We start from the raw sequence: 25,058 nt of genomic DNA on the forward strand, positions 1-25,058 counted from the left end.
ATATAGATGAATTACTGCCTTTATGACATGGGGATTTTCAGGTTATAGTGTTAGATATGGCACACATAAACCATCCATAAAAAAATGTATGTATGACATTCTATCCATTAAAAAGGAAAACTAAGTCACTGAAGTTATTAGAGCCAAAGGTGCAGAATTTAGGAAATCATTTTCATAGGGGAAATTCTCACAGCCTAAAACTTCAAGAGATAAATTAATGCCAGAGAACAAATTACATTAAAATAAAGCTGCTTAACTCTTTGACATGAATCATAGCAAGATCCTCCATGACCCACCTCCTAGAGTAATGGAAATAAAAACAAAAATAAACAAAAGGGACCAAATTAAACTTAACAGCTTTTGTACAATAAAGGAAAGTACAAGCAAGGTGAAAAGACAACCCTCAGAATGGGAGAAAATAGCAAAGGATACAACTAAAAGAGGATTAATCCCCAAACTATACAAGCAGCTCATGCAGCTCAATACCAGCAAAAGAAACAATCCAGTCAAAACCTGGGCAGAATATCTAAACAGACATGTCTCCAAAGAAGACATACAGAGGGCCAACAAACACATGAGAAGATGCTCACCATCACACACTGTTAGAGAAACGCACATCAAAACCACAATGAGGTGTCATCTTACACCAGTCAGAACGGCCATCATCAGAAAGTCTACAAACAATAAATGCTGGAGAGGGTGTGGAGAAAAGGGAACCCTCATGCACCATTGGCAGGAATGCAAATTGATAACAGCTACTATAGAAAACAGTATAGAGATTCCTTAAAAAACTAGGAATAAAACTACTATACGAACCAGCAATCCCACTACTGGGCATACACCCTCAGGAAACCATAACTGAAAAAGACACAGGTACCCCAATGTTCACTGCAGTACTACGTACAATAGCTAGGATATGGAGGCAACCTAGATGTCCATCAACAGATGAATGGATACAGAAGTTGTGGTACATATACACAATGGAATATTACTCAGCTATGAGTCAGTTCTAATGAGGTGGATTAATCTAGACCCTATTATACAGAGTGAAGTCAGAAAGACAGATTTTGTATGTTAACGCATATATATGAAATCTAGAAAGATGGTACTGATGATCCTATTTACAGAGCAGCAAAGGAGACAGCCATAAAGAACAGAATTTTGGTCACAGTGGGAAGACTTGAGAGAGTAGTGCTGAAACATATAAATGACCAAATGTACAATAGCTAACCAGTAGGAATTTGCTGTATGATGCAGGAAACCCAAAGCCAGTGCTCTGTGACAGTCTAGAGGGGTAGGATGGGGAGGGAGCGGGGAGGAAGGTTTAAGAGGGAGGGGACATGTGTATGCCTGTGGCTGATTCATGTTGATGTACGGCTGAAACCATCACTATATAGTAAAGTAATTATCCTCCAATTAAAAATAAACTTTTTTAAAAAAGAAATAAACTTTCAAAAGAAAAGCTGTTTAAACTACTACCAGGAAGAGATATTACATTTATTAAGTAAAATACTATTTCAAAACATCTTACACAATTTTAATTACACAAATATAATTTCTTACTAGTCTCTTCAGCCATGTTGAATGTAAAAGAAAAAATGTGACTCATTTTTTAAATAAAGTAAAATTGCTATAAAATGTAAAACTAGGTTTAAGATGTCTTTTTCCCTTTGAAATAAAAATAAACTCAAAGCCAGTCTTGAATATTTTACTAAAATGTTAAGACTGTGACAAATGGTCACTCATGCAAAATAGTTTATATTAATGAATCAGAAAATTAAGATCTATCTTTATACTCATTAATAATAATAAAAATTAATAATATCCAAACATCTCATGATCTCAGCTTCCCTTAATAATGGTTAAGCTATATTAATGTGGAATTGGAATTAAATATGTATAGGCATGACCTAGTGAGCTTGTGAAAACGTAGATTCAACAATATCCTGCATATCTACCCAGTTTCCAGGTGTTTCTGATACTGCTGGTCAGAAGAAATAACACAGACCCTTTAGCTCAGCATCAGTAGCTATAAATGTCATTACTAACTTTAACTGAACACGAACTCAATCTCAAGACAGCTGCCAAAAAAAAGAGAGCTAATTCAGTTTTGGGCTGCTGTGTCCTATAGAAGCAAGGTAAGATTCTAGCTGGTCAGAAGTAATTACGTTTTACTTAGGTTTAGGTACCAAATGAGTATTCACCAGTAATTCTAGACCAGTAATGATCTAGAAACCATAATGAGGTCACTTTGACACATAACCTCTGCTCCAGTCACACAGCAATGTTGGCAAATACAAAAAGAGATGACCAAAAAGAAACAGCCAGGATCAAACATGACTTAATTATCTTCACGGTCCCTAGAAAAGGTATAGAAAAGGCACAGAAAACTAAAAGTATGAAGTGGGACCCAAGACACATGCTTGCTAAATTCCAGAAGACAGCCAGGATTATGGACTGCATTAAATGGATCCAAAAGTACTCAGCCCAGACTGAGGGTACTACAAGACTCTCTGCTTAAGGCAGACATATGGACAGAGTACTCTAGCTTGGGGCAGTGGCTGTGCTGGAAGGTATCAGGCTAGAAAAAATTGTGTGATCCTATGATCCAAGCATCCAGGCTTCCCGCGTGGCTCAGGAGTTAAAGCGTCTGCCTGCAATGTGGAAGACCTGGGTTCGATCCCTGGGTCGGGAAGATCCCCTGGAGAAGGAAATGACAATCCACTCCAGTATTCCAGCCTGGAGAATCCCATGGATGGAGGAACCTGGTGGGCTACAGTCCACGGGGTCGCAAAGAGTCGGACACGATTGAGCGACTTCACTCACTCACTCACTCACTCACTCACTCACTCATGATCCAAGCAAGCAGTTCAATGATTCCAAGACTTCATGTGCAATACCACAGTATCAACACTGAGCAAGAGGCTTCAAACACCATTTTAAGACAGGCTTCTGAAATAGTCTACAGATAAGAAGCAATCACAAAATTATAAAACCACTAGAGAAGATAGGAAAGTTTAAAACTACAAAAAGATGACATTAAAAATGAGCCTGCAAACAAAATTTCCCCAGAACATGAAGAAATACAGTTCTAAGAAAGATAAATATCCAAATCAGAATATAAAACCATGAAATATAAAGAACATCTGATAGAATGAAGAATGTCTAAATTGAAAAAGGAAACGCTACTGTATGAGAGTGCTTTCAAACATTTAAAAGATTGTGGCAAAAGAGGATTTAAATTTAAACTTTATGTGACTCCAAGGACAACCACCCTCTGCTGCCACTCTGCCAAGGAAGCCTTTTCAAAATATTAGATTCATGTGAAAATGAAATAAATTGTCACTGTGGGGCTAAAGTGCCTTGGAACACATCCAGTAGATTCAAAGGATAATATTTATAAGGACAGATTTATAAAGACCGTATAAAAGAGTTGCATATTAAGTAGTTTTATGTAATACCAATAAAGTACCCAAAACAGGTCTCAATTATTTTAAGTTCAACTCTTACCAAATCAACTTTTGTATTTAGACCAGTGAGGTTTGTAAAAGTTCTGAAAGACGATGTAATAAACTGATTAGGAACACTGTTTTTTTTTAACAGTCATATTCTAAATCAGGCTTCACAAATCAGCGTGGTCCCTAGGTTCAGGAAGAAGCTGAGTTACGTAGAGGAGTAAAAGATCCATGAAAATAACTTTCACTAATGTTTTTAAAAAGAGGAATAAAACATTAATATTTGCATCTGATTAGAATTTTATCTTAAATAATTAAACATAATTGAAGATTTGGTGAGAACAAAGGAACGGGGTAGAAATAACACATATTTGTCTTTTTCAAAAATTTCTCAAAGCAACACATGAAGAATTAAGTAGTGTTTAAGACAGCATTCAAGGCCCAGAAAGGTTTTGGGGGAAGAGTTGCTTATAGACAGGGAACTTTCTAAAAGACATACTTCTATCATTTGTTTAATGGAGATAATCACAAGAAACAGCTAGCAATAGGTATTTTGAGGAAAGGGACTAAGGATATAAAGAACCTCTTTAATTTCTTAACCTGGTACATGTACTTTTTTAAAATATCAAATAGATTCATCTTTGTAGTGATAATCCTAGCACCATGCTATTTACAGCCTCAACACTGAAAACATACGTTTAAGATGTTCTAATCCCAAATATCTTTCTATAAATAATATATGTTTAAAAAAAGAAATTTCAGCATTTTCTTATTTTTTTAATTTTCAAAATTTGTAAACCTTCAGAAAGCTTGCAAAGCTAGCATAATGAATACCCACATGATCTTTTTGACTGAAACTTCTGAAAGTAAATTGCAAGCATCATTGCAACTCACCTCTAAATACTTCATTCAGCATATGATTCCTATGAACAAGGATATTATCCTATACAACCATAACATAATTATCACACTCAAGAATTTTAACACTGATATTATTTTCTAATATATAGTCCATATTAAAACTGTCCCACTGTCCCAGTTGTGTCCTTTATGGCTATTTCGCTGTGATCAAGGATCACACACTGCCTTTAGTTGTTATATCACTTTAGTCTCTTATAAGCTAAATAGCTCCCAGCCTTTGTATGGCCTATCATGAAACTGCTATTTTTAAGGAGTCTAGGACAGCTACTTTGTAAAAGAGTAGCATAGGCAAGTCCTCCATATCTCTGTTATAGTGTTTTTAGAGGAAAATAAAGATGTACTGAGCACATTCAAGTTAGCCCTGTTGCCCTCAGCCATAGCATTATAAGCCAGATTAATTTTAAATATCAAATAGACCCTTGGGGGGAAATATAGCAATTCAGAACCCAAAGAGTTCACATCTCAGTTGCTCAGAGTCCCCAACAAACAGCTACATAAAGGCCCACTCACATGGGGGAGGGTTGGCAATATTACTGTTAGAGAAAAAGGAATATAAAGAGTTAACACAGTATCTAAATGTTAACCAACCGAACAACCAAAACTAGCATACAAACTAGTTTTTAGTTTGTACACTGAAAACTAATTGGATATTTGTTTCTTTAGATACACACAGTAATTTTTATAATCAATTACATCTTTCTTCTAAGTAATTATCAATATTAGAGAGAAATATTTCTATGAAATCAATAAAATTACTAAATTACTACTTTTATCTGGATCCCAGGTAAGACAAAGTATCAATGCCAACTCACAATCTTTGATTTGAAGATATCCAGCAGACCTGATAAATGAGTATACTGATTTGGCACTTTTCGAAGATGAACCATTTCAAAATCAGTTCGGACACCAGGACCCTGACATTCACCCACATACATTCTTCGCCATTTGTGATGAATTTGCACAAAGAGTGGCACCTGGCTGTAGGATATAATTAACAAGAATAGACTTTAAGTTCATGAAACATTGAATAGCTTCTAAATCTCGCTTTACAGTATAACATTATTTTAATCTCAAATATCTAAAGAAATAAACAAGGAACATTCCACAGACATATTTACAACAAAGGCATTATTAGTTTATTTTCTCCTTACACTAATAAACTGAAGAAATTATCATCAAGTGGCACTGTAAGTCAGAAAATTATTTTTAAATGGCTGAAAAATCATTAAAAAAAAGCAGAATAAAAATTTTCTTGAATAAAAGTGATCCTACCTACTAGGATTTTCAAGGTCATATTAAACTTGATTCACAGGTATTAAACAATACAAATTAAACCTACATTAGTGGTGAATTATATTTTACTTAATCATTTGAAGATACAGTTGTTCCTCCTTATTCAAAGATTTCCATATCCGCAAATTAGCCTACTCACTAAAATCTATCTTAACTTCAAAAATCAATACTTGTAGCACTTTCAGTCATTTGAAAACATCTGCAGAGAAACAAAAACTTCAAGTTACCTGAATGCATAGTCCTAGGTGAGGCTGAACAAGGTGATGTTCTGTTATCAAGTTTTTAGATATTTTTTTGTACTGTTAAAATTATTTTTAATTGGAGGATAATTGCTTTACAGTGTTGTGTTGGTTTCTGCTATACGTCAACATGAATCAGCCATAGGTATACATATGTCCCTTCCCTCCCATCTCCAACCTCATCCCACCCTCTAGGTTGTTACCGTGCCCTGGGTTGAGCTCCCTGAGTCACACAAAAAATTCCCACTGGCTATCTATTTCACATATGGTATATGCTTCAGTTCCCACTGGCTCTCTATTTCACATATGGTATATGCTTCAGTGCTACTCTCTCAATGGTCCCACCTTCTCTCTCATCATGTCTGTACGTCTGTTCTCTATGTCTGCATCCCCACTGCTGCCCTACAAATAGGTTCACCAGTTCCATCTTTCTAGATGCCACATATATGTTAATGTACAATACTTATTTGTTCTTCTCTGACTTACTTCACTCTGTAGAATAGGCTCTAGGTTCATCCACCTCACTAGAACTGACTCAAATTCATTCCTTTCCATGGTTGAGTAATATTCCACTGTGTTTAGGTACCACAACTTCTTTATTCATTCATCTCTTGATGGATATCTAGGTTGCTTCCATGTTCTGATTTTGCATCAAAATTTAAATAAACATTTGGAAGCAAAATACAAAAACAGTACAATTTATTCATTTTAAATATTCATGTAATATTTCAGTAAGTTTCCCTTTAGATATGTTTTCCCTAAAGAATTGTTGTGTTCAGTTCAGTTGAGTCATTCAGTCGTGTCCGACTCTTTGCGATCCCATGAATCGCAGCACGCCAGGCCTCCCTGTCCATCACCAACTCCCGGAGTCTACTCAAACTCGTGTCCATTGAGTCGGTGATGCCATCCAGCCATCTCATCCTCTGTCGTCCCCTTCTCCTCCTGCCCCCAATCCCTCCCAGAACCAGGGTCGTTTCCAATGAGTCAACTCTTTGCATGAGGTGGCCAAAGTACTGGAGCTTCAGCTTTAGCATCATTCCTTCCAAAGAACACCCAGGGCTGATCTCCTTCAGAATGGACTGGCTGGATCTCCTTGCAGTCCAAGGGACCCTCAAGAGTCCTCTCCAACACCACAGTTCAAAAGCATCAGTTCTTCAGTGCTCAGCCTTCTTCACAGTCCAACTCTCACATTCATACATGACCACTGGAAAAACCATAGCCTTGACTGGACGGACCTTAGTCAGCAAAGTAATATCTCTGCTTTTGAATATACTATCTAGGTTGGTCATAACTTTTCTTCCAAGGAGTAAGCGTCTTTTAATTTCATGGCTGCAATCACCATCTGCAGTGATTTTGGAGCCCAAAAAGTAAAGTCTGACGCTGTTTCCACTGTTTCCCATCTATTTCCCATGAAGTGATGGGACTAGATGCCATGATCTTCGTTTTCTGAATGCTGAGCTTTAAGCCAACTTTTTCACTCTCCTCTTTCACTTTCATCAAGAGGGTTTTTAATTCCTCTTCACTTTCTTCCATAAGTGTGGTGTCATCTGCATATCTGAGGTTATTGATATTTCTCGTGGCAATCTTGATTCCAGGTTGTGCTTCTTCCAGCCAAGCGTTTCTCATGATGTACTCTGCACAGAAGTTAAATTAGCAGGGTGACAATATACAGCTGTGACAAACTCCTTTTCCTATTTGGAACCAGTCTGTTGTTCCATGTCCAGTTCTAACTGTTGCTTCCTGACCTGCATATAGGTTTCTCAAGAGGTAGGTCAGGTGGTCTGGTATTCCCATCTCTCTCAGAATTTTCCAGTTTATTGTGATCCACACAGTCAAAGGCTTTGGCATAGTCAATAAAGCAGAAATAGATGTTTTTCTGGTATTCTCTTGCTTTTTCCTTGATCCAACGGATGTTGGCAATTTGATCTCTGGAAGTTCACGGTTCACGTACTGCTGAAGCCTGGCTTGGAGAACTTTGAGCATTACTTTACTAGCACGTGAGATGAGTGCAATTGTGTGGTAGTTTGAGCATTCTTTAGCACTGCCTTTCTTTGGGATTGGAATGAAAACTGACCTTGGTCCTTACATATAATATTCCAGTATCATAATGTACAAATACTAATCCTATATTAATCAAAAACCTAACATTTAGTAAGCAGTTTCCTTCATAGATTTTAATTTAAAATAGTCTAGGTGTTTTGAAATGTCTACCTACCAGCCAGTGTTTCCCAAAGCAATAGACACAGAGCTCAGAAGAAGATTGCACTTAGATTCACTGAGGACAGCATCATTGTTTGCAGCAGGTGCTATCACCACAAACTCTCGGAGTCCATACCTTAAAAAAGAAAAAAGAATCACTGCCATTAAATAGGCAAAAATGTCAGAACACAAAAATCTATTATTTGGAAAACATGAAAAATATTTCCCTTAAAAGAAAGTTAGGTTTGAACCACAGGTCTTCATTTCTTTCCTTCTTAAATGGCAACTGAACCTATAACAACCTGAATTTCCTTCATTTGGCACAAATTCACATCATTCATCTACTATTTTCTCTCCATTCTTTACAAATTAGCAGCAATTTGCTGAAATTACAAAGAAAAAAAGTTAAATAATCAGTTTTGTCTTAAAAGTTAGGTTTCAAAAATAAAACATGAAAGCCAGCACTGACTTCTTGTATTAATTAGCTGATAACATTAAGTCCTCTAATGTGGAGAGTTAATGTTTAATAGATTCCCTAAATGTCAGAAAAATAACTATCAGTCATATTTGTGCTATTTAAGAAAGAATATAATTTACTCTCGTTTAGTCGCTAAGTCGTATCTGACTTTTTTGGTGTGTGTGACCCGATGGACTGTAGCCTGCTGGCTCCTCTGTCCATGGTATTTCCCAGGTAAGAATACTGGAGCGGACTGCCATTTAATTCTCCAAGTTTACTCTAGTATCATAATTAGAGAATTATTATATTCTTTCACTCAATAACACATATTAGATAGGAATCACAAAATTATCAGAAAATGGCTTACTCTTGGTATCTTACAATAATGGAAACTTCTCATTTAGTTGACAAGTCCATTAAAAACCACAAATTGGCAGCCAGAATTTACAAAAACATTAAGGTCAAACTGGTAATCTTGCCTCCTGAAAATTCCTGTCCTATTCACTCCCTGTTGTGCTTTTATTTAACAATATTTTTAATATAAATTTATAAAAGGCATTACTCATTTGCCTATTTTAACTCTACAGAAACAGTTATGAATACTTTTCTACAAACAGTCTCAAGAAATTCCCCAAAGCCAGCAAAAACCATTTAAATTTTTTTAAATCCAATCATAGTCTGTTTACTGTTTAGATATCAAAAGTTTATTTCATCTTCTCACCTCTTCTCTACCCTCCTACCCCTGAAATCAAAATTAGTTATGTAGAAGTAGCATCAAATACTGCAAAGAACCCAGAGCTGTGAATTCTAGGCTCTAAATCTATTTACATACAGTTTTTTTTCTTTCTTTTCTTAATATCCTTGGAAGAAATAAAACAAAAGCACTTATTTGCCTCGGTATCCCCAGGAACTAGAGTGAAGCCACTGTCAATAGTTCTTGGTCATTCTTCCAAAACCGTTCCATCTGTCCATTGACCCATCTTATCCTCAAAAAAGATTAGATTAATATACTTCCTGTACCTTCTTCTGAAAGGCTCATCTCCCCTACTGGTCAGTACTTTGTTTCTAGTTTTATGCTACTGCAACAATATGCAACAATTTCTACAGGGTATAACTGTGGGACAAATTCTTAGAAGCTGCTGGTTAAAAGAACATCTTGAACATCTTTAACATTGATAGCTGTTGCCAAACTACCTCCTCCCCCTCCATACACATAAAATTGTGCCAGTGTATACTCCTGTTCATAAGAAATAAACCAAAGTGAACTGCTTCCTATTCATCTGCAATAAAAGTCAATCCTCAGTGTATTTGTTTCCACCACCTGGAATGTTTTCCCTACTCAACAGTCATCATGGAACATCAATAGATTCTTTTTTTTTTGAAGATTTATCTCAAATACCACCCCATTACCTCTGTTAAATATGCTCTCTTCTTTTATTTCAAATGTATTTTCCCTATTGCTATTATCTTTAAAAGATCAATGCATACATGTGGTCAACAGCTACATGAAAAGATGCTAAACATCGCTCAGTCGTGTCAGACTCTTAGCAACCCCATGGACTGCAGCCTACCAGGCTCTTCTATCCATGGGATTTTCTAGGCAAGAGTACTGGAGTGGGTTGCCATTTCCTTCTCCATGGAACTTCGCGACCGAGGGCTCAAACCCAGGTCTCCCACACTGTAGACAGATGCTTTACCGTCTGAGCCACCAGGGAAGTCCTCACTAATCATTAGGGAAATACAAATCAAAACAACAATGACATATAACCTTATATCTTTTAGAGTGATTATCATCAAAAAGAAAAGAAAAACTATTGGCAAGAATGCAGAAAAAAAAGGGAACCCTCAAACACTGTTGGTGGGGATATAGACTGGTGCAGCCAGTAGGAAAAACAGTATGAAAGTGTCTTCAAAAAAATTTAAAATGGAACTACCTTATGACCCAGTAATTCTATTTCTGGGTATTTATCCAAAGAAAATGAAAACACTAATTCAAAAAGTTATGTGCCCCCATGAACACTGTAGCACCACTTACAAAAGCCAAGATAGGGAAACAACTTAAGTATCCATTAACGGGTGAATGAATGAAGAAAATGTGGTGTATGTATATGCAGGACAGAGGAGCCTGGAGGGCTACAGTCCACAGGGTCACAGAGAGTCAGACACGACTGAAGCGACTAAGCACGCACACAGACACACAACAGATTATTATTCTGTCATAGAAAAACTGAAACCTTACCATGTGCAACAACATGCACGGACGTGAGGACATTATGCTAAGTGAAACAAGTCAGACAGAGAAAGACGAAATAACAGAGGATCTCACTTACATATGGAATAAAAACAAACAAACAAAAACGCACCAAGCTCCTAGATAGAGACAACAGATTGGTGGCTGCCAGAGGTGGTGTGTGAGACATGGCAAAAATGGTGGAGAGACCAAAAGATATAAATCTCCAGTTATAAAGGAAGTAAACTATGGGGATGTAATGTACAACATGGTGACTATAGTTAATAATACTGTACTGTGCATCTGAAAGTTGCTAAGAGAATAAATCTTAAAAATCTTAAAAGTTCTCATCACAAAAGAAAATTCTGTTAACTATGTATGTGGATGAATATTAACAGGACTTATGAACCTACCTACCACACCCTCTGCTCACAAAAGAGTTCATAAATTTGCATTTGGACATAAATGTCTGCTAAAATTAATGTCTATCATTTCTATGACTATTTTTTTAAATAAATAGCAATCAATCAAGGGACTAAATTTCTAATGAGGGACTAAATTTCTAAATTAGCCATTAGAAGGTGTTTAAAGGATACGTATAAAAGGAGGCAGAGAGAAGCAGCCAATAAGTCACATCATTAAGATTCCCTCATAGCTCAGTTGGTAAAGATTCTCCCTGCAATGCAGGAGACACAGGTTCAATTCCTGGGTGGGAAAGATCCCCTGGAGAAGGAAATGGCAACCCACTCCAGTATTCCTGCCTGGAGAATCCCATGAACAGAGGAGCCTGGCAGGCTATAGTCTATGGGGTCACAAGAGTCGGACATGACTAAACCACCACCTTGCCTGAACTATAAAACTTGATCATGAAACTGTAAGCAAGCGCCTGTGTCCCTGTCTTTTGAAGAAAGAGGCTTTTATTTTCATCTCCCAGACCTCCTCCTGGGTCTCTAAAAGCTGGTTCAAGCATTAATTATCAGGATATGTGAACATGTAGAAACCAAAAGATGTTGGGTTGGGAAACATAACAATTCAGATTATAAATCAACCACATAGTAGAGTCATCAAACTCCCAGTTCCTTGAAAAATATAAAGGTCTGACACACATTCCTAAGTTGTTTTTACAGAAACCAGACCCCACCAGATGAAAACTGCTGACTGCAAGCACGAAGCCCCCAAACTGATTGGAGCCAGAAAATTGATGATGTGCAAAACTTTACCTTGATGCCAACCAACCCAAGAGCTGAGCACAAGCTGATCATGGACCACGCAGCCCCCTCCCTCACAATGCCCTTGAAAACCCTTCCCTGAAAGCTATCACGAAGCCGGGTCTTTTGATCATGAGTTTCCCATTCTCCGTGTTTGGTGACCTGCAATAACACTGTACTTGCCTTCACCACAACTCGGTATCAGTAAATTGGCTTTGCTGCGTGGACCCACATCCAGATTCATTAACATCATACTTTTAAGACTAGTTTTACAAAATACTTTTTAAAAAGTTAGATAAGGTTAATGCTAACCTGGCAGATGTTTGATATAAAAACTGAAACTAGGAGATAACAAAATAGAAATAGATTGATAAACTTGAACCATCAGAACTCAGCATTTGACATAAATGTTCTGTTTTTTTAAGTTTGATTAATCATATATTAGGTTTTTCTCATTCTGACAATCTTTATTCATTGTCTATGTATAGTATAAATATTTTGCATTATACTTCAAATTTGGGGGGTCTGCTTTATTAACTTTCAGTTCAGTTCAGTCACTCAGTTGTGTCCAATTCTTTGCGACCCCATGAACTGCAGCACACCAGGCTTCCCTGTCCATCACCAACTGCCAGAGTCTACCCAAATCCATGTCCATTGAGTTGCTGATGCCATCCAACCATCTCATCCTCTGTTGTCCCCTTCTCCTCCTACCCTCAATCTTTCCCAGCATCAGGGTCTTTAGTTCAACTTAAAAAAGGAAATACTTATAGCTGAAAACTTATGTGTATGTTATTCTTCAGTTGCTAAGAAGCTTCATGATTAATTTGTATCCCTGAAAGTAAGAATTTTTAACAACTACAATTTCAAAATTCTATTTAAAAAATGAGATTATGAAATCTTGTTAAGATGCCTAGTTCACATTAGACTCCAAATTCATAGACACTATCTCATCTTTTGCCATTCTCAACCCTCAGCTTACCCCAAGGCTTACCAAGCTATTTGCAGGCTTCAAGTTCAGTTAGGCATCATCACCTCTACTAACGCTCTTCTTCTGCCTTGAATATCTTTTTACTTAAACTCACCTGGCTTATTCTCACTTGCCTACAGGGTTCAGGTGAGGTATCACCTCTCCTGGAAACATTTCCCTGACTTGATCTATCTGGAAAGGCAGTATCTCCTATGAGTTTGCCTCAAGCTCTGTGCTGCCCCCCATGAAAGCACTTAGCAGTGCTGCCATCTGTTCCCTTATCTCTAAACCCCCTTCTAATCCAAAAGCTATCTGAGACAAAGACCACAGTTTATCCTTGATAGCCCAGTATCTGACTCACAGTAAATGTTTTAAAAGAACATTTGTTAAATAAAAGAAAACACATAGTTTTAATATGTCTAATTTTCAAATAATTCTCAAAAGTTTGGTTGTTACCCTTCTAATCTTAAGAAAAATCAAACGGAAAAATATGGAAGTGATACAGCAAGTTGATATGATGTAGGTCCCCTTCCACCCCAAAACACCTGGTAAGATATGATAATGTTTTTGAAATACATAGCTGAACTTGAGATAAGAAAAGGAGATTCCTGAGTCACAAAAACAAAGAGGGAACTTAAAGGCAGAAATAAGCATTTAAAATGACTGAAGAAAACCAGGGGATTATCAACTCTGGGTAGACACCGTAACAGCTAGTGACTAGGGATCAGGATCTTACAGAATAAAGCATTTAGATGCTAAAAGCCTATTAGTATGACTTACAGGGCAAAATGACTATGCTTTGATAGACTACAGAGACTGAGAGTGACAGAAGAAAAGTCTGTTTATGTCTGAGACTACCACATATTTAGCTTAGCGATGGCAATGTGAATCATACCACTCTGAGATGATAAGGTATAAACCAGCCCAGCAGAAGTGGTCTTTGGTATGTATACAGCTTAGGCTATGTCCAAGAATGCCCTAGTCTCATAAATATAAGAGTCTAGGTTTGGAAACTATGCTTCTGCAAGTGTGATGTCATTCAGATATTAGCATCCCCTGCTTATGAGGCACTGAGAGTAAAAAGCCACATATTTTTTCTGATGTTTTTGCCAATCTCTCTACCAGGTAACCTAAGAGCACATCAATTTCCTTCTGTATCCTTTATATTTAATCAAGTATTGTCTGTGTACGGGCTTTCCATCAATCCAAATCAGTACAGAGGTTTTAACATTTTGAATGGCCCCTCAGGGATATGGGCATACATGAGGCAAGGAAGTGGACCGAAGACTTCTGCTTAATGCCTGGACCTTAGAAGGGACTGCCACCTCAGTAAAACTCCTCCAGGCCCAGGTGGTTTCCATGACAAATTCTATCAAACATTTAAAGAAAGCAACATCAATTTTACACAATTTCTTTCAAAAAACGGAAGAGAACAAAATACTTCCCAACTGATGTTATGAGGCCAGTATTTCTCTGATATCAAAACCAAAATGTAAGAAAACTGTAGACCAATATTTCTCATTAACACAGACACCAAAATCCTCAACAGAGGCTTACCTGGTGGTTCAGATGGTAAAGAATCTGCCCGCAATGCAGGAGACCCAGATTCACTCCCTAGGTTGGGGAGATCCCCTGCAGTAAGAAATGGCAACCCACTCCCGTATTCTTACCTGGAGAATTCCATGCACAGAGGAGCCTAGCAGGCTACAGTCCACAGGGGTCGCAAAGAGTTGGACATGACTGAGTTTGACTACTACTACTACTACTACTACTAAAATCCTTAACAAAATATTAGCATATCAAATCCAGCTATAGAAGTAAAAATTATGGAAAGCAATGCAAGTTAAACCACAAAATAGTAGAAATAGAGTTCATCCTGGTGGTGCGGAGCTAATTAGCTATCAAAATCAATCCATGTAATCGCCATATTAAAAAACTAAAGAAACAAAAGATCATATCAATTTAAGTAGAAAACACATTTCACAAAATTCAATATCCATTCATATTAAAGCTCCCAGCAAACTAGAACAGAACTTTCCCAACCTAGTAAAGCTATCAATCAAGAAACTATACCTGATATCAAATTTCATGGTAAAAGACTAAACAAGATTAGGATCAAGACAAAGCTGTCCACTCTCACCAATCATATTCAGTATTTTACTGGAGCCTTAGCCAGTTTAAGAAGGCGAGGGAAAAAACAGAACCAGATACTGGGAAAGAAGAAGTAAAACTATGCCTATTCATATGACTATTTACAAAGAAAATTAAAAAGACACCACAAAACTCTTCCTAGAGCTAATAACTGAATTTTTAGTATGGTCACAGGATACAACCTCAAGGCACAAAAATTAGTCACATTCCTACATATTAGGAACAAAGCGCCGGATATGAAAAAATTTTAAACAATACCATTACAATAGCTCATTTAAACAAGCAATAATTAGATATACACCTAATAAAAAATATACAGGATCTATATGCTGAAATCGAAGAAGACCTAAATAACTGGAAACCAACTGTGACCATAAAGTGGAAGACCCAGCATATAAACATATCAATTCTCCACCAAAATAATCTACAGACTCTAGGCAATTCCAATCAAAATCCCAACGAGACTTTTTGTAGATATATACCAATCCTAAAATGTAAACAGAAAAGCAAAGGAGCTAGAATAGCCAAAACAAATTTGAAAAAAATTTTTGAAAAGGAAAGGGACTATTTAATGTAAACACTTATAAAACCAAGAGCATGCAGAAACAAACCCACACAAATGCGGCCAGTGATCTTTGATAAAGTTGTATAAGTAAGTCTATGAAGAAAGGAAACTCTTCAACAAATGCTGTTGGGACTACTAAACATCCACAAGCAAGAAAAGAATATTATACAAAAATCAACTTAAAATGGATACAAGCTCTAAATAGAAAATGTAAAACTTTCAGAATAAAACAAAGAATTGGCCATGTAATCAAAGTTAATGTCACTAGAGACTAAATCATGATGATAATATGAACTTCTGATATACAATAAAGAGGTACTTCACCTTTATGATCTTTCCAAAGTCATAACCCAAATGTAACCATAAAATTTCTTTTACTTCAAAAAATATTTTAATGGATACATGTTAAAATTGAGCTCCTTTGCTGTTTTCCTCAAACTACCACAATATTGTTAATTGGCTATACCCCAATATGGAGAAGGCAATGGCACCCCACTCCAGTACTCTTGCCTGGAAAATCCCATAGACGGAGGAGCCTGGTAGGCTGCAGTCCATGGGGTCACAAAGAGTTGGACACGACTGAGCGACTTCCCTTTCACGTTTCACTTTCACGCACTGGAGAAGGAAATGGCAACCCACTCCAGTGTTCTTGCCTGGAGAATCCCAAGGAAGGCGGAGCCTGGTGGGCTGCTGTCTATGGGGTCGCACAGAGTCAGACATGACTGAAGTGACTTAGCAGCAATACAAAATAAAAAGTTTAGAAAAAAAAAATTTTTTTTTTAATTTTTAAATCTCTCAAACTGAATGAAATTCTACAAAATTCCTGACTAGTACCCCTCAAAGCTCCAAGTGATCAAAAATGAGGAAAAACTGAGAAACTGTCACAGGAATGCAGACTGAACAATCTAAGGTGATATGATAACTAAATGCAATGCAGTATCCCAGACTAGATCTTTGAATAGAAAATGGATATTAGTGGAAAAACTAGTTAAATAAAATTTGACTAAGTACCTGGCGTGCTGTAGTCCATGGAGTAGCAAAGAGTCAGACATGACTTAAGAGACTGAACAACAACAATGTACTGATGTTTTAACTAATGCACCAATGTTGGCTTTTCAGTTTTGACACACATATCCTGGTAATATAAACTAACAACAGGGAAGATTGAGAGAAGGATATCATGGAAGAGTCTGTAACTATCTCTATAACTTTTCTATAGACCTAAAATAAACCACAAATTTTTTAAAAATTTATATACATATATTTTTAACTAGGAGAAAGCTTTCTGACCTCATGCAAGTGTTCTCAGACATGGCACCAAAAGCATGATTCATAATGTAAAAAACTGATAAACCGAACTGTATCAAATTTTAAAAACTTTATTCTGGAAAAGACACTAGGAAGAGAATGAAAAGATAAACTACTGTCTAGAGAAAATATTTGCATTTAGAATATACTAAAAAAACTCTCAAAACACAACAATAAGAAAACAACTCAATTAAAGTGGGCAAAAGACTTACAGACATTTCACCATAGAGTATATTCACGACAAATAAACACATGAAAGATATTCAAAATTAAAATTAGGATGAGATATTCTCATCTAACAACACATCTGTTAGAATAGCTAAAACTAAAAAAACTGACACGAAGTGCTATTGTGGATACAGAGCAACTGAAACTCTCATATGTTGTTAGTGGGAATGCAAAATGGTACATCACTTTGGAAATCAGTTTGGCTGTTTCATATAAAGTTAAATATACACTTAGCATGTGACTGGGCTTCCCTGTGACTTAATCACACCCTAGGTACTTACCCAAGTAATCTAAAAATATATTTTCATATAAAAGAGCTACACAAAAATATTTACAGCAGTTCTACTCATAAATGGCCAATCCAAGAAATAAATCTATTATCCCTCAACAGGGGAATGAGTAAACAAATTATGGTTTATCACTACATTAGAATACTACTAATGGAAAGGAACAAACCATTGATATAAAATTACTTCAAATGATCTCAAAAGTATTACGCTGAGTCAAAGAAGATAGTCTCATATGGTTACTATTTGATTCCATCTCTATGAAACTCCTGAAAGGCCGAAACTTACAGTGATTAAGAACATGTTCAGTTCAGTTCAGTTCAGTCGCTCAGTCGTGTCCGACTCTTTGCGACCCCATGAATTGCAGCATGCCAGGCCTCCCACTCACGTCCATCGAGTCCATGATGCCATCCAGCCATCTCATCCTCTGTCGTCCCCTTCTCCTCCTGCCCCCAATCCCTCCCAGCATCAGAGTTTTTTTCCAATGAGTCAACTCTTTGCATGAGGTGGCCAAAGTACTGGAGCTTCAGCTTTAGCATCATTCCTTCCAAAGAAATCCCAGGGTTGATCTCCTTCAGAATGGACTGGTTGGATCTCCCTGCAGTCTAAGGGACTCTCAAGAGTCTTCTCCAACACCACAGTTCAAAAGCATCAATTCTTCAGTGCTCAGCCTTCTTCACAGTCCAACTCTCACATCCATACATGACTACTGGAAAAACCATAGCCTTGACTGGACGGACCTTAGTCGGCAAAGTAATGTCTCTGCTTTTGAATATGCTGTCTAGCTTGGTCATAACTTTTCTTCCAAGGAGTAAGAGTCTTTTAATTTCATGGCTGCAATCACCATCTGCAGTGATTCTGGAGCCCAAAAAAATAAAGTCTGACGCTGTTTCCATTGTTTCCCCATCTATTTCCCATGAAGTGATGGGACCAGATGCCATGATCTTCGTTTTCTGAATGCTGAGCTTTAAGCCAACTTTTTCACTCTCCTCTTTCACTTTCATCAAGAGGCTTTTGAGTTCCTCTTCACTTTCTGCCATAAGGGTGGTGTCATCTGCATATCTGAGGTTACTGATATTTCTCGTGGCAATCTTGATTCCAGCTTGTGTTTCTTCCAGTCCAGCATTTCCCATGATGTACTCTGCATATAAGTTAAATAAGCAGGGTGACAATATACAGCCTTGACATACTCCTTTTCCTATCCGGAACCAGTCTGTTGTTCCGTGTCCAGTTCTAACTGCTGCTTCCTGACCTGCATACAGATTTCTCAAGAGGCAGGTCAGGTGGTCTGGTATTCCCATCTCTTTCAGAATTTTCCACAGTTTATTTTGATCCACACAGTCAAAGGCCTTGGCATAGTCAATAAAGCAGAAATAGATGTTTTCTGGAACTCTCTTGCTTTTTCCTTGATCCAGCGGATGTTGGCAATTTGATCTCTGGTTCCTCTGCCTTTTCTAAAACCAGCTTGAACATCAGGAAGTTCACGATTCACATATTGCTGAAGCCTGGCTTGGAGAATTTTGAGCATTACTTTACTAGTGTGTGAGATGAGTGCAATTGTGTAGTAGTTTGAGCATTCTTTGGCATTGCCTTTCTTTGGGATTGGAATGAAACTGACCTTTTCCAGTCCTGTGGCCACTACTTAGTTTTCCAAATTTGCTGGCATACTGAGTACAGCACTTTCACAGCATCATCTTTCAGGATTTGAAACAGCTCAACTGGAATTCCATCACCTCCACTAGCTTTATTCGTAGCGATGCTTTCCAAGGCCCACTTGAGTTTACATTCCAGGATGTCTGGCTCTAGATTGGTGATCACACCATCATGATTACCTAGAACATGTTAGTGACTGCCAAATATTAGAATGGAAAAGAGGAGTTTGGGGGAGGTTACAGAACTATCCTATACTCTGTGGTACCAGCTTTCAAAACTATAGGAGACTTCCCTGGTGGTCCAGTAATTAAGAATCCACCCTGCAATGCAGGGGACATTGGTTCAGTTCCTGGTTGGGGAACTAAGATCTCACATCACGCCAGGCCCACACATTCTGGAGCCTATATACTGTAAAACGCAAAAAAGATTCCAAGTACTGCAACTAAGACTCAACACAGCCAAATAAGTAAATATTTTTAAAAACTTGTATACAAATGCACATGGAAAAGAAAAACCTGAAAGTGTTAGTCGCTCAGTTATGTCTGACTTTTTACAACTCTATGTACTGTAGCCCTTTAGGCTCCCCTGTCCATGGGATTTTCCAGGCAAGAATACTGGATTGAGTAGCCATTCCCTTCTCCAGGGGTCTTCCTGAGCCAGGGACTGAACCTGGGTTTCCTGTATTGCAGGCAGATTCTGTACCATCTGAGCCACCAAGGAATGTACATGGTACCATTATTTTCACTCTAATGGCAGAAAGCAAAGAGGAGATAAGGAGCCTCTTGTTGAGGGTTAAAAAGGAGAGTGAAAAAGCTACCTTAAAACTCAATATTCAAAAAACGAAGATCATGGCATCTGGTCCCATCACCTCATGGCAAACAGATGGGAAAAAACTGGAAATGGTGACGGATTTTATTTCCTTAGGCTCCAAAATTACTGCAGAGTGAGTGTAACCACGAAATTAAAAAATACTTGCTCCTTGGAAGAAAAGCTATGAAAAACCTAGACAATGTAATAAAAAGCAGAGACATCATTTGCCAACAAAGGTCTGTATAGTCAAAGCTATGGTTTTTCTAGTAGTCATGTATGGAGATGAGAACTGGACCATAAAGAAGGCTGAGAGCTGAAGAATTGATGCCTCCAAACTGTGGTGCTGGAGATGACTCTTAAAGAGTCTTTTCGATTGCAAGGAGATCAAACCAGTCAATCCTAAAGAAAATCAACCCTAAAGATTCATTGGACTGACTGATACTGAAGCTGAAGTTCCAATACTTTGGTTACCTGATGCAAAGAGCCTACTCACTGGAAAAGACCCTGATTCTGGGTAACACTGAAAGGGGCAAGAGAAAGGGGCAACAGAGCATGAGATGGTTAGACTGCATCACAGACTCAATGGACATGAGCTTGACCAAACTCTGGGAGATAGTGAAGGACAGGGATGTCTGGCGTGCTTCAGTCCAGCGAAGAGTTGGATACAACTTAGCAACTGAACAACATATGTGTTAAACTTCAGTGAACATCAAAAAAGAGTCCAACTTACTGTATGTTAATTTCTAAAATAAAATTTTATAAAAATGGGAACAACTACTAACAAGTGATTTTCATTAATACATAAACAAATCACTAACAAGTGATTCATTAATCTAACACAAAGAAAGATTTCATGAGTTCACGCAGTTAATATTTAACCATGGACTATGTGTCAGTACACTTTTTTGAAATATTAAAAAGCTGAACAGAAATTATTATATAACAGCATTGCAATTTTGATCTATATATAAAATGTGTTATTATCTTATTAAATCCTCACAAATACTCTCAAAGGTACGTATTATTTATTATTTTGACTTCACCAACTTAGAAATCAAATCAGCGAAATTAAGTTTTGCCCAAAGTTTCTGAGGTAATAGGTACCTGAGCTAGAAATTAAATATTAGTTTGTCTAATTCACTGCCTGGCCAAACAGTAGATCAATTAATGCTGAATGAATGAATGTAAATGCAAACTCTATGACACCATGCTGCCTTCTGACATATTTTGTCTTATAATTGTATGTATTTATATTCTAAAAGATAAGAGAATCAGGATGGGGACTTCCCTGGTGGCTCAGTGGTAAAGAATCTGCCTGCCAATGCAGGAGACAGGGGTTCAATCCCTGGTCCAGGAAGAGCCCACATGCCACGGAGCAAGTAAGCCCATGTACCACCACTACTGAGACTGTGCTCTAGAGCCAGTTAGCCACAGCTACCGAAGCCCACGTGACCTAGAGTCTGTGCTCCACAATAAGAGAAGCTATGGCAGTAAGAAGTCCACACATTGCACTAGAGAGTAGCTTCTCCTCACAGCAACTAGAGAAATCCTGCACAGCAAAAATAAATAACAATAATAAATAATGGGACTATTTACGAAACATTATCCAGTTTACTGCCTATGCAAATAAGTTTCTTTATGTGTCACATAATCTACTTGATATAATAAATCACAGTGGAATGAAACATAGATTATCATTCTTCCCCTTCCTTAGAAATTCTTTAATTAAAGAAAAAAAAAATCAAAAGACTGACTCAGGCCAAGAGAGTAAATTAAAACCAGTATACAAATTTCCTTTAACTAGGTCTTCTTTCTTGACCATATACTTATGCTTGGGCCATTTTGGTGGTAGTACGTTTTGACACTAACATCTCTAAAATAAAGAAATGCTATGAAATAAATGAAAAAAATTAAAAGAACTTCAGAGAGATTACAAGACTTTTTAAATGTGATATTCTTAAATTAACACACCACATTTATAACTAAGACACAATCGAGTTTTGATGTTATAACATAACTGAGATCAACATTTTATGTCAATTCAATTTTCAACAATATATATGAAGCTTTCTATATTTAATTGTTCTACGCTAGTCATCAGAATCATAGTTAGGTACAACCTGGACTATGACTACTGTGCAAAAAAGAGTTAACAGCCCTGTGACTGCTACCCTCAGAAAGGCCTACTTGTAAGGCTGATCTCTGGTTGGTATTTGGGTTTGGGTACTTGGATTTGGGGAGAGGTCACATCATTTATCCTAACTGATAAAGTTATTGTGCCTCAATTGTACAAACAACATGGTTTAAACAGCAGGTTTACCTGCTTTCCTTCTAGGAGTCTGAAATTTTCTTATGTCACAGTCAGAAGGTACCTACGTGACATGTCACTAGTTAAAAACCTGAGAGAGCTGAGCTTCTAACAAACAGGTTTCTCTGGTAGACAACATTTCATATGTATTGTCACAACTTGTTGCTAAGGGAATTCAGTATGCTCTGTGTGACTCCATTAGGAATAGACGCTTAAACACTTGCACTTCCTCCAAACTCTGCCTCAGGCACTTTTCCCCTGTGCTGATTTTGCTTCGCATCTGTCACTGTAAGAAATCCTAGCAGTAAGAGCAACTATCAATACAGGCTGAGTCCTGTGCGAATTCCCAGCAAATCATCTATCTTGTGGGCAGTCTGGGGGCCTCCCTGACATACATTCTAAATTTATTTGTGTAAAATGTATACTTACCATCTTACCAGGCAATGTGCTCTGGGAGGAAAGTCATTATTCATACACAGCAAATCTTGCATGGATTGTGGAATAACATCTACAGAAACATTTGATAATGAACAAGTGAGTACATTCATTCTACATTCAGAATTTCATCATATAATTAAAAGATATCATTCTATAACACGTCTTGCTAGTCCATGTAGTTTTGCCGTTGCTTAAGGATTTACATCTAGGGCTAAACTTAAACTTTGGAAAGACACTCATCTCTCTCTCTCACTCTCTCTTTTCTTAAAAACAAACAAACAAACAAGCCACTCTATTTTATATATATATATCATTCCCATGTTTATAGTATTTTCCATTCTTCTAAATCATGACTCAAATAATTCTTCATTCCTTACTAGAAAGCCTTGGTTTTTTTTTGTTGTTCTTGGCATGCCCTTGTCCTCACTTTTCTTCAAAATTGATAAAGTCTGTCAATTCTATATCACCTCCCACAGCTAGCCTTTGTTCATCTCTGGCCATCTTAAATATTCTTATAAAACCACTAAGCTTTTTCTCCTTTATAGCCTATATATCTGGAAGTACTTGCATTACAATCCATAATAAGATACTAACATCAATGGTCATTATTTATACTTGAAAATACACAATAAGTTCAAAGCATAAAAAAATGTTCATAAAAATACTTCCTTTTGCTATACAGCTATACTAGCTTAGCAAATTTATATTTTGTTAATCTGTAAAAGGAATAAATAGGAGAATACTAATAACTTGATGCTCTACTTAACTAAAGCAATAAGCAACTCAAATAATCAGTACTCAAATCTTCTGACCTCTGATAATATAGTTTTAAATGTGTATCTCCAAATTAACTGAGCTGATGATTTGCTTCTAACTTCTGCCATTAGTTACAGCTTCGATCACAACCAAATTAAAACTGCCAAATACATACACATATGCAGCAATAATGCCTTACCAATCTTAAATTCATTCATTATCTCTCATCATTCCAGTCTCCTCTGTCTATCTCAGAAACACTGATTCTAAGCCTCCTTATTACAATAGCTTTTCCTTGATGTATGTTTTCTCTACAAATTAACAACACCCAAGATTCCTATACCTTGAACAGTTTTGTCATTAATCAGCAGAATGCTGGACCCAGAAATCACTAGGCTATTATTAGGGTCCACCAGCTACGTGTATTTCCCTCTTCCCCTTATTCCTAAAGTATACATACTCATATTCTGATTTTATTTTGTTGTATAATTGTCTTATACATGGTCAAAATTATCTATCCTAGTTTATGAATCTAAATGCAGATGATATCTAATTGTTTTGTGAAAATAATATATACAACAGAAAAGGTAATATAATTTTATTCCTATGTAAGAAAAGGTACAAAATATTTCAGGCTTACACTTAGAAATGATAATCTGTTTTGACCATCAAAACTTGAACACTCATTGTGCATACTTATTTTCTGAGTGAAGGAAAAACAGTATTTGACCAGATTCAAATTTCACACTTTTTAATACCTTGTTCACTCACTATTTTATACTAGCAGATCTCAGAAGAAAGATTTTGGGTAATGTGACCTACTAACAACTAAAAGCACCATCTAACATTGGGCCAGGTACTGAAACAGGTACTTTATTTCAATAGGAAATGCAAAATTTAATAAAATTAAAATATTAACTCAGAATTAGAAATTATTGTATTTCAAGTTAGTAATAAATTATGAGATTATTATATTTTAAAAAGACTATTTTAGCATGTATTCTTCTCTTAAAATAACTGGTAATACATGTGTGACAAACTGGGAGAGTATGACTGACACATATTCGCTATCATGTGTAGAATAGCTAGTGGGAAGCTGCTATAGAGCGCAGGGAGCTCAGCTCCATGCTGTGATGGTCTAGGGGGTGGGATGGCGGTGGGGAGGAGGTTCTTGAGGGAAGGGATATATGTATACATGTAGTTGGTTCACTTTGTTGTATGGCATAAACTAACACAATACTGTAAAGCAATTATGCATCAATAAAAATATAAATAAATAAAATGATTGATAATATAAATTAAAATTACCTTTGCAATTTTGTAGGGGGAAGAAATAAAACTCTCAGAATCCTTTATTAAGCTGCAAAGGATGTTTGCTAGCTTGAATACTAATTGCAATGCTTGTACAAGAGGCTGATAACATTAGTAATGATGAGATACACACTTATGTACAGTATCTTATTAAATCTTCCCACTTACCCTCCAGGTAGTATTACTTCATTTTACAAATGAGATCAGTCAAGCTTAGAAAAGTCAAGTAACCAGTAAGTAGAAAAACCAAAATTCTAATCCACTTGATCTGCCT

The 25,058-nt window shown here is 36.9% G+C and overlaps 1 protein-coding gene across 2 annotated transcripts in view; it reads right to left on the reverse strand.

The window, feature by feature from the left end:
* Positions 1–25,058, reverse strand: part of RAB3GAP1 (RAB3 GTPase activating protein catalytic subunit 1) — a 124,734-nt gene that overhangs the window by 49,933 nt on the left and 49,743 nt on the right. For both annotated transcript variants that reach the window (XM_027965014.3, XM_027965013.3), the window contains exons 5-7: positions 22,709–22,787; positions 8,124–8,243; positions 5,189–5,354 (exon numbers count right to left, since the gene is read on the reverse strand). In XM_027965014.3, coding sequence (XP_027820815.2) covers positions 5,189–5,354; positions 8,124–8,243; positions 22,709–22,787 — 365 coding nt within the window. The remainder of the gene's footprint in view (positions 1–5,188; positions 5,355–8,123; positions 8,244–22,708; positions 22,788–25,058) is intronic.

The sequence above is a fragment of the Ovis aries genome, chromosome 2 (genome assembly GCF_016772045.2).
Source record: "Ovis aries strain OAR_USU_Benz2616 breed Rambouillet chromosome 2, ARS-UI_Ramb_v3.0, whole genome shotgun sequence".
Classification (NCBI taxonomy): Eukaryota; Metazoa; Chordata; class Mammalia; order Artiodactyla; family Bovidae; genus Ovis; species Ovis aries.